Genomic DNA, 10,840 nt, shown 5'->3' on the forward strand with positions numbered 1-10,840 from the left:
TTTCTCAGAAAAATTCGCAACATGTTTACCAGAAAGTATAAATACAAAAACTGTAACTTCTTTAGACTAAGTAGGAATAAAACTTGCCTGGTGCTTTCTGATAAAAATCCATATGAGAAAATTAAAAGGAAAATGGAAAATGAGACCACACACACCAAAGAAACAGTTTGTTTGCAGTTTGATACCTGTCGTTTAGAGAGATTGTTGGAGAGGGCTTCTGCACAGGTCGCTGATAACAAGACTGAATAAATACGGAACAACACACACAGACACACCTTTAAATTAATTAAGTTATGCAGAAAGAACTTTACAGGATGGGCACATCAAGGAGGATGACACTGACTTAAAAAACAGGTTTTACAATAAATCAACACATGTCCATTTTTTATTACATAGAACTAACAGCAGCAATAGTCCGTTATCCCTTTTAGTCCTTGTTTGCATATGCATAGCTAGAACATCCTTTCTCTGTTCTGTAAAAGCTCGAGCCGCTTTGGCTTAGTCTTGTGTGTATTTGTGGTTAAACGGTGGATTTAACAGCAACAATAAAAACAAAGTATGTCGTATTAAAACATGAATGGGAGCACTGTTTGAGATTGACAGTACAGCTGTGTTGAATACTGTTTATATTGGAGGATTTGGTGCACTGGAGTAGTCCTTCAGTAGCACTCACAAGTTTAAAGAGCACATTCAGAGGCTTGATGGCAAACACAACAATCAGAGAGGAGTTTCAGATGGAGTAAAGCCTGAGCTGCTCCTCCATGTCTCCCTCCGACACATCCCCAAACGTCTCCTTGTTCTCTTTCAGCAGCTGGAAGATGGCCGCCAGTTGCTCACGTTGCACCCTGGGAAGACAAATATCAAAGAAATGTTGAATTAGGAAATACAGAAACTGATCATAGTGTATAATTCATTGTCAAAAATAACACTGGTAAATATCTGTCAACAAGGCCTGAGAAAACCCATCAGTCAGAGGGAAACAATATTAGGATCAGAAGCTTGATACCCCTCTTATGCCTGTAATGTAGGCCTATATATGAATCAACAGCTAGCAGCCATTAGCTTAGCTCTGCAGAGGCCTTATCTGTTGGTGTGAGATAGACATCTAATGAGATTGATATTAGGTAAATAATTACTTAATTACTAAATAAATACTTGTTTATATTAATCCAGCAAGAAAGCTGTAACACAAACAAGGTTAAAGACTAAACCCCTAAATAAGCAGACACAAAGAGGTGTAACTGGGTTTTATTTACTAAAACAACCTTCTAACTGAAAAACACCTCATAGGTGGTGCTGGCTTCTTGGAACTGTTGGCTAATGTCTCCTCACACTTTAGGCTCACTTTGTTTCACTTCTTTCTCCGTGTTTTTAAATGTATTGCTGCTCCTTTCACCACTACTCTCTCCTCCCCGTTTCCTCCTTTCTTAAGCTGCCCTATCGAATAATCCCTGTAGTCCTCCTCAGCCCCCCTAGGGGTCCTAGTATCCCCATTTTGAAACTGGTTCAAAGTATGTCGAGAACATTCAGTTTAACATCTGTATGAATGAAAAGATAATCAACCCTTTGTCAACTATGTTTTGATGTATTGCTATGCTTCGTTGAACAAATAAAGGATATAAAAAACAAGACCAGAATTTATCTGATGTAACAGAAGGATCCTGTTTTGTATTTAAGAACTCCTTTTTGGACTTTTGGTCTAAACAAAAGTATCATCCCAGCTCTGTCTCTCAGACTGACATCAGTTTATTACTTTACAAGATATATTTCTCTTTTTACAGAGCGATTGTTAGTCAGTTAACCCCTCACCATGTGACTGAAGGGACTTTGCCTGTTCAGTGTCCCTGTGCAGCATTACACTGACTCCTTGTGGCAGAACAGAGGACAGTCCTCAGAGGATTAACTAACACCTTACTGTCAGAGGTGACATCCTGAGGCCCAATCAACACCTGCTGCGACGCCTGAAAGCCACACATCTAATGTGGAATAATGGCGACAGGGGGAGGTGGGATCAGGGTGGGATTAGCACTGCACAGTTAAATCAGCCCCTTTAAGGCTACTTGAGGATAAAATGAAGAGGCAAAAATCACTTCAAATGCAATTTGGTCAGAAAGTGGGAGAAGATGAGAATAACTTTTGCACATATTTTCTTCTTATTTAGACTTACAGACAGTTAAAGTCTGTGTCAGTTAAAGTCTCCATCAGGAGATACCAAACACTGTGACTGGTTTCTTTAAATCTCATGTCATTCAGCCTTCAGCTAATGCCTGGCAGAGACTCAATCTCGCCTAATTCAGACCGACCCAGCGAGGACCGACTGATACAGCAGCCAACTGTGGGTAAATGCCAACAACAAACAAACATGCGCGAAGACAACGTTGGGGAGATTAGAAGGAGGAAGTAGAGGGCAGAGGGCGGGACAGAAACACAGACAGAGGGAAGCTAAATCAATCAAGTGTTTGATTTACAGTTAAGCTTTGGTTGTGTGACATATTTGAGAACCGCTTTTTGTTAAGGCGCCCTTTATAAAGCTGTGAATTACGGCTTCATTAGAACAATACATGTATTTATTAATGCTTTTAGATCTGTTATAAGGCATTTAATAACTTTTGGGTTGCCATGTTGTGGAAAATCCTCCTCCAGGATGACACTTTGCTTCACCTTTAAGACCTTTAGCTCTTCAATTCATCAGGAAGGCCCCTCAAATGAGCTATTTAATCATTAAAGGGGTCCATTAGAAAGCTCTCCCCAATGAGCTGTTTTTTAGTATTTATTTTCCTGTGTTAAAAAGTGTGCCCCATATTTGTAGTTTTTTTTTTTTACCAACCTCTGCTCCTCCTCCAGCTCCTCTGTGGACATCATCATCTGCAAGTGGTGGGATCTTGCCTTTCCAGGGACGTACTTCAAGGAATCATTTGCTTCATCTGATAAAAGAGAAAAAAGAAAAAAAGAGTAATTTCTGATTATTAATGTGCACCAAACCTTTATATAGAAAGTAATATAATGTGTATACTTTCAATACATAACTCTTAGTTATATATATATATATAAGAGCTCACCGTTGATGTCTGGGCTCTCTGTGGCTCCTTCAGTCTGGGGGTGAGAGAAAGCACACTTTAGGAGTTCCTTATCAGAGAGCCCAATGAATGATCTGCAGCTCCTCCCCGATGAGGCCTCGGATGAAGAGTCTACCTCTAAACTCATAGAGGTGGAGGAAGAGAGCTCAACAGGTGTTGCCAGCTCCACATTGTAAAGTTGGGGATGCGTGTTCTCCTGTCAGACAGTTAAGGGATCAGCTGAGGGGGCATCAAACGTTTATTTTTCACAAACTTCAGCAATAAATGCATTTGACTTTAGGTTTGAAATATATGTGTAAGTCATTGCACGAACATCCGGATTAAAAACTGCAGCACAAGCAATTAGCCCATGGAAAGTTAAAAACAAATAAATTTAGCTCCTTGTGTTGCCTGTTTTCTCACCTCTCACTAATCAAAGGTGTCAGGGATTTTAAAACCAAGGTTTTCGTTTTAAACCTTGCTCCCTTGGGTGCTGATTCAACTTTTCTCCCTCTCCTGTTTTGGCTGATTTAATGACCTGCTAACAGGCAGAAATTCAGATATCCTCAACAGGTGTTTAAAAGGATGAAAACATGCCAGGGAGGCAGCTACATGATGGCCGTGTCAAACTGATAAATCCTGCTGGTGTCCGAGTAGTTTTGGGTGCCCTTTTCAAAATAAGAGGTTTGCCAGTTTCCTTAACTTTTATTATTGATAGCAAATAAGGCCGGACGACACAACAGTTCTTGCAAGTTTATGCAGTTGAAGTCATGCTGCTTTTGCTCTCTCTACCCACAATTAATACTGTGCAATACTGTGTCATTGAATTGTCAACAGATATATAAATATATGTTTATGTATATATATATATATAAATAAAGGCACCTGTATTAAAGCTTTTTGTTGAGTATCATCACTTTACGCTTCTTCACAACATTTAAAAGGGGAATATTTGGCATCAGCGGCAGCCATCTTGGTTGTCTAAAAAAAGCCTCAAAAGCCTCTTGTCTAATATAGATGGTCGCTTACCATTCGCTTAACTGTGACCGTTTCACAGCGTCAACTACGTGTTACAAACTTTGTGAAAAACTCACAGTTTGATTTGGTCAGGCACCAAAATGACTTCAGGTTTGGGAAAGTTTATGGTTTGGTTTGAAACAATTAGTCCATGTTGATTTTTGGTTTCACACCGGACAGAAAACCCCAGTCATCAGGGTGAACATCTATGAGCTAACTCATTGCTCCACGCCGACCTGCTCTCTTCATGGGCTTTGCATTCTTTACATTAAGTAACATAATAACAATCAACCCCCACAATATAGAAACAGTGTGTACAAATCTCTCAAGAATTGGGCAAATATGTGCCACCATTTAAATTTGGCCCACTCCTGTTTACAGTCATTGTATCAAACCTGCTGCATAAAAGATAAATAGTTGTGATTGGCCTGACCTGTATCAGGTCGGAGTGAAATCTGTCTAAACCAGACAGGGACCATATCTACATCTACTACTTTTAATAAGGATCTTAATGCTTCTTTCAACCCCATAGGTATGTTAATATGCACTTCATTTTACTGCACTAAACCTGTGATTAGTTTTCACATTTAGGTTTCTAATGAACTCAAGTCTTTTGAACCTTTGTCAATGTTTCCTCTCTTTCCTTCTTTTTAAAAGTCATTACTCTAAAGTTTATGAAATTATTATGCAGGACCTTTTCTTTTCCCTATTGTAGCATTGTAACTTTTACTTAAGGGAAGGATTTAAGTGCTTACTTCACCTCTAACTGGACATGGGTGCTGTATCTGAGCGGGAGGGAGAATCATTTAAACAGATTAAGAGAGAATTACGTAATGAAACAAACATAACAAAAACACACAAACCTCTCTGAGTGTGTACAAACTGTATGGCAGGCAGGTGACTTACTGAAAGCACTGATTTAACTACATCCCAGTGGTCGTGTGAGCTCCCGCTGATGTCACACCAGTCGTCCTCCTTCTTCTTCTTCTTGTCCGGTATATGGCCGTTCTGCTTCTGCCCTGGTTGATCTAATCCTCCGGTTGAACCTTGTCCGAAATTACGCCACGAGTTTGCAGAGTCGGCTGTGGTCGAGGAGCCGTTAAGTAGCGACGTTGCGATCACAATAGCGAGAAGCGTGAAAATAGCGGCTGATATTAAAAAAGTAAAATCCATGATTGTTGAAATTTGGCTTTGTTATTGTGCCTCCTCTGTATTTACTGTCTGCTGCTGTCCATCCCGCTGCTTCCTATAACCCTCCCCAAACATCAACGCTAACGAGCGGCGTTTACGGGATATGGTACAATCTCCTGTCCGAGCAGGACGTCACATCCTCCGGCCACGCCCCCACACCCCCCGAGTCTACCTCGGTGCATCATTCCCGGACTAGTGATGGGAATTTATCTATTTTTAGTGAGTCGGATCATTTTCTTTAACACAGCAAAAAGAACCGACTCTTTCAGCTACTAAGTGGTTCTTCGTAATCTACCAATTCTTAATTTTTGACCTTTGATTGTTATGTCTCCACACAATCACTTAAATTATTTAATATGATTATACAAAATTTGATAAAATCCAGAATACCTTCATTTTACATTTTTGTTGGTATAAAAACCTTAAATGAAAATATCAAACAAAATTATAAATGTTTAGCCAAGTGATCAATTACTTTCCTATTTGTTGCAAGAAATAAATATACATGATTTTTCATCTTTACCAGGGATTTTATGGGTTATACCAGTGCAACATACAAAAGTCTAACCATACTTGGCACTTTCAATTATTCCCAAAGTGAGACATTTCTGAGTAGTATTTACCAAACACAAACATATTTTTACAGGATCACTCCATTATTATTCATTTATAATTTATGACATAAAAAGAAATGGCTCAAAAACGTGAGCCGGCTCCTCTCGTTCACTTCAAAAGAGCCAGCTCTAAAAACCCACTCGTCGACACATGCCGGACAGCTCAGGTGTTGCTGGCACGGCTCGTTGCAACGTGCTCTGCCCTCTTCTTTTTAATCCTATCAACGTCGACTGTCCCGCACACACCGGGAGATCTTAATTATACGTGACAAGACCCGTGTTCTGTACCTGTTGGGGGATAAATGCTGCGTTCAAGTGCTCCTCGGATGGTCCGAATTCACATATTTGACAATTGTCCTACTAACTTTAGCGTGTTTATGAGCTTTGAGTCATAGTGTGGACAATACAAACATGCGTTTTATTGCCGGTGCCGTTTCAGAGAACATTGATTGCTGTTTCCAGTATTTGTGATTTTGTTTATATTGTTACCGTTTAAAGGGTTAATGCCAATGAATAACTTTTCTATCTAATCTAGGTACAACCTTGTACATAACTTGAATGTGAGCAAAACATTTTTGGAACAACAATTACTAAAAGGATTTGTAAAATTAACCAAATTTTATGAATTCTCCCTGTTTGCAACTCACTTTTCCTATTATTCTGACACAACATGAAAGCAGGGAAGGTCAAGCAGGGTTTACAGGATAGGTGTTGTCACCTGAGGACACAGCTCCTGGTCAGACTGTAGCATGTATTTAATGGGGAAAAAGAACATCTGAAAAAGCAGGAAATCGAGATTTACTGTCTTGATTCATGTCACTTCACTAAGCATTATACCAACAATGTGCAGGCACTTGGAAACAGTGGAAAGGAGAAAATTCCTTTGAACATGCAGATACCTCAAACAGAACCGGACCTGCTGGTGGACGGCCAGTGATCGGCTGGGTATTTCCTCTGAGCTTTAGTTTCCTTCTAGATTGTACTTTTTCCATAGCCTTCATTTACGGTGTAAACCATGCCTATTTAGACAGTTTGAATGATTCTGATGAACTCACAGATTAACCGTTACATAATGAATGGAGAATACTGTTGTCAGGTAAATAACCTATTTTAAATTTCTTGGATATGCTGAGAAATTATCAGAGAGCTTAAAACATGGATGTATTTCTGAGAATAAACAGGTTTGCAATGTCTTAAAATACTACTAGACGAAATAACCAACAGTAACTTGGGGCCTACAAATTCAACAGATCAATTGCAAACAGTCAAATCCACATTGCCTTTTAAACCCACAAAATGCTTGTCTGTAAGGCAACGTGCACTTTTCTACTAAAAACCACAAGTTTAAAATTCTTAAAGAAATCAAACCAAAATTTAAAAAAAAACCTGTCAGGTTTGCTTTCACCATAAAAATTCAAGTACCTTCATAGGTCTTCAAATCAATAAATAATGAATAATCTGAATATATTATATTTTGTCTGTTATGATAGTAACCTAAAAGTTCTTGGGTTTTCAACTGTTTGTTGGACAAAGGAAGGAATATGAAAACACACCCTGTGAAATTATGAAACATCGGCATTATTCAAATTCATATTTCTCAAGTATTAATCATGGAAATTAGGTAACGAAAAGCAATTGCCCTAAAAAAATAAAATCACGAGCAATGCATTTACGACAAAGATGTTTATTCGCATTCACCTGAAGCAATTACAAGACAATTGAGAGGTTCACAGAGGAATGCAATACACAAATGATTTATTAAGCAGACTGGACTGCCCTTTAAACCCTTCACTTTGAGTCACACTGGACCCATAACAAAAAAACAAAAAAAAGAAAAGGGCAAAAACCAGTTAACAGTGGATAAACCACAGAGGGAGGACAGAGGAGAGGAGGGAGCATAGAGAAAAAGGAAGGAGAGAATCTGTACAGCACATGGAGGGAAGGAGAGGTCACAAGACAGGAGAGGATGGTTGATCTGTCACACCTGTGAGCTTACAAACCGGCAAACAGCAGCGGAGGGTCGAGCCCCGGAACAGCGCCGGGCACTCAGCACCGCAACACGCCACACCATGTCACCACCGCACTGCACCGCATCTTAACAGCTAACCAGCATTACTCAACTGCTACACAACTGCGCCTAGTGCACAAAAGATACACAAGAAAGAGGGTTAGAGTCATAGGAAAGCAAGTTTAACGAGACAGAAAAAAGTGATGTGACAAAAGAACGCTTTCCTGCTGGATTAGCAAGTCACATATTGAGTGGCGCTGAGATTTTGATTTAGATTTTTTTTTTTTACTGTACAGCAAGCCATTTTTTCCAATATGAGTGGTATAACATAGCTCTAAAGGCTTTAACATCCAAACATGACAACCCTTTCTACATCAACTCTGCAAATAAAACTCATATCCATCGAGAAAACGTATTGAACAAAGGATTTGATAAAAGAAAACTATGTTTAAAAAAAGAATTTATTAACAAGTACAAATTTAATCAAAATGCAAAAAACCCAATTTAATGAGGAAAAAAAAGAACCTTACAAATCCCTTTCTCGACTTCACAAACAATGATAACATCAAAACGTACAGAATTTGTTCAGGAAAATGTAATCAAATAAAACATTTAAAACTTTTTTAGACCAAGCTTCAATAACCTTTCAGTCTGCATTCAGTCGTAATTGTGGAGTCCACTTGCTCAATGTGAGACTCTTCCTGATGTCCTCAGTAAAGGCTCAATCATCTGAGATCTGGAAGGAAAGACAGAAAAGAGTTGACAAGAGCAATACAAAAAGACCATCTTATCTCCTGCAGCTGACTTAAAGCAGTACTTATCTGATCTTTTTGTCCTCTGACACTAACATTTATAAATATTCCTTTTATCATTGTGTATTATACCAAATATTTCTAGGCATTTTCACATTTGTTTACACACCTTTCTTGGCCCCTTGTCCCAAAACAGTAGTTCAATGAAACTATTACACTCGGGCATATTTGAAAAACAAACCTCGGGGTCCGTTCCCTTTGTGAGAGGCGGAGGAAACCACAGGCACGGGCGGGAACAGTGCTCAGCGCATCTGCCTGTGATCCCCGTGAACGTACCTCACCACACCACCTCAAACACCAACTGACAGCCCGAACCACCGCAATGACGACCTGCTCCATAGCAACTGCCATCGCTCTCACCAACAGGCAGGTCACATGGGCGGGTCACACACTAACTGCTCTCACACTGCCACACCCCCATCTCCTCCTCCTCCTCCTTTCTTTGCAAACAGGACTCAGCAGCTTGGAGGAAAGAATTCCACATTTAGGTGAACGTTTTGAGTGAAGCACCCCATGTCACAACCACCCCACCCTCCCTCCCTATTAATATTAAAGTTAGTAATACCCAAATTTTAAAAAATTAGATAAAACAGTTGGTCACATCAACCCAAATCTCCCCTTGCCTGTATGTGCTTTAGATTGGCTGAACATATGAGCAATGTAAAGCAAACACAGAGCTAGGACTGTGAACTACATCAATCCCAATTATATTTTTATTTATAAAAACACTCAGGATTCTGCAGACTTTTTTGCTTGCCCAAATGACTATTGAAGCATTGAGGCTGCAGAATGCTAAACCTACTAATGGCAGATGGCCATCTCTGATTTTGTTAAATAATGTGATCCCCCCTTCTCCCCTGAATACCGTCATGTTGTGTCCAAGTTTGGGTTAAGACTCTTCCCCGTTGTCCTCTGGCGATTTAGGTCTACTCTTGGATTTGGACCTGGACCTGGATCTTGATTTGGACCCTCTGTTTGAAGGCGGGGTTCGACTCCTTGACTTTGACCTGGAGCGGGACCGAGACCTGGAGGGAGACTTTGACTTGCTCCGTCTGGGGGTTCTGGACTTGGACTTAGACTTGGACCGGGACCTGGAGTAAGAGCGGGACCTAGAGCGGCTGTAGTGGTGGCGGCTCCTGGATCGAGAACGGCTTCTGCTCCTGGAGCGGCTGCGGCTGCGTCTCCTGCGGCGAGGGCTGGCTGAGCGGCTGGAAGATAGGGAGAGAAGCACTTAAGTAAAGCAGCAAGAGAAAAACAAAATTAAGTGAAAACTGACACATGTAATTGTTAAACTACATACTTCGTAAGACCAAGACCAAATCAAATATGGAGGAAAACGAGTGGTATTTTAATTCAAACTACTTCCAGTAACGTTAGCGGAAAGTACAAAGTACACCATGTGCTCGTCCTCTCTGTGGCACGTCTAACTTCAAGGAGTTTCTCAGCTGGGCCTAAACACCACAGCATTACCTCCTGCTTCTGCGCTCATACCCTCCGTATCTGCGTGGCGGAGCCCCTCTCCGGCTGTACATTGAGTCCGGAGGTCGTCCGTAACGGGCCATCTGCACCCGAAGCTCCCGCCCGTCAAGCAGCGCGCCGTCCATTGCATCCATGGCGTCCTCTGCGTCGCGCTTGTCGAGGAACCTCACGAAGGCGAACCCCCGGCTCTCCTTGGTGTACCTGTCCCGAGGGATATACACATCTCCCACACGACCGTACTTCTCAAAAACTCGGCGCAGAGTCTCCGGTGAAGTTCGGTAAGTCAGGTTGTCCACTTTCAGGGAGGTCATCCCCTCAACGTCTGGCGGCGGCCTTCCGTAGCTCATTTTCTTCGTCTCCAAGCAACAGAGCAGGCCACTGAAGACGAAACTCGATAGGCCCTTCCGCTTGGTAAAACGGTAACTGTTAACTAATTAATATTCAGTTTGTGTAATAAACACGAATTCTAGGTGTTTTGTTAAATAGTTTAGCCCTGGACGTTGTTTCTAACGCGCTGCTTTCACGTGAAATGGCGGCAATAACGCTTCCCTTTCCCCCCTCTTACCGCCCGTGTTGGCGTCCTCTGATTGGCTGCTTGACTGTTCTTTCCTTCGCAGTAACCGTTAAACTGCCCCCTGTCGTCAGGGAGGCCGTAGTAACGGC

General features: G+C 41.1%; 2 protein-coding genes across 6 annotated transcripts; both read right to left on the reverse strand.

Moving 5' to 3' along the window:
• Positions 1 to 2: 2 nt before the first annotated feature.
• mxra7 (matrix-remodelling associated 7) lies at positions 3 to 5,350 on the reverse strand. 2 transcript variants are annotated; one of them, XM_069664984.1, is made up of 4 exons: positions 4,980 to 5,350; positions 3,060 to 3,093; positions 2,828 to 2,924; positions 3 to 845 (listed from the first exon to the last, which is right to left on the reverse strand). In XM_069664984.1, exons 1-4 carry the CDS (start codon positions 5,244 to 5,246, stop codon positions 731 to 733), a joined length of 513 nt encoding a protein of 170 aa, XP_069521085.1. In that variant the 5' UTR covers positions 5,247 to 5,350; the 3' UTR covers positions 3 to 730. The 2 variants fall into 2 exon arrangements, with proteins under 2 accessions (XP_069521085.1, XP_069521084.1); XM_069664983.1 differs by having other exon boundaries at positions 3,060 to 3,273.
• A 2,196-nt stretch (positions 5,351 to 7,546) lies between these two features.
• Positions 7,547 to 10,763, reverse strand: srsf2a (serine and arginine rich splicing factor 2a). 4 transcript variants are annotated; one of them, XR_011308346.1, is made up of 4 exons: positions 10,169 to 10,763; positions 9,564 to 9,906; positions 8,530 to 8,622; positions 7,547 to 8,015 (listed from the first exon to the last, which is right to left on the reverse strand). XR_011308346.1 is itself a non-coding variant. In XM_069665012.1 (3 exons), exons 1-2 carry the CDS (start codon positions 10,522 to 10,524, stop codon positions 9,588 to 9,590), a joined length of 654 nt encoding a protein of 217 aa, XP_069521113.1. In that variant the 5' UTR covers positions 10,525 to 10,763; the 3' UTR covers positions 7,547 to 8,622; positions 9,564 to 9,587. The 4 variants fall into 4 exon arrangements, 3 of the variants coding, with proteins under 3 accessions (XP_069521113.1, XP_069521111.1, XP_069521112.1); XM_069665012.1 differs by having other exon boundaries at positions 7,547 to 8,622; positions 10,190 to 10,763; XM_069665010.1 differs by having other exon boundaries at positions 7,547 to 8,622.
• Positions 10,764 to 10,840: the final 77 nt, after the last annotated feature.

Source organism: Semicossyphus pulcher, unplaced genomic scaffold (assembly GCF_022749685.1).
Source record: "Semicossyphus pulcher isolate SPU_LCO1_2020_fin unplaced genomic scaffold, fSemPul1.0.p SCAF_16, whole genome shotgun sequence".
Lineage (NCBI taxonomy): Eukaryota > Metazoa > Chordata > Actinopteri > Labriformes > Labridae > Semicossyphus > Semicossyphus pulcher.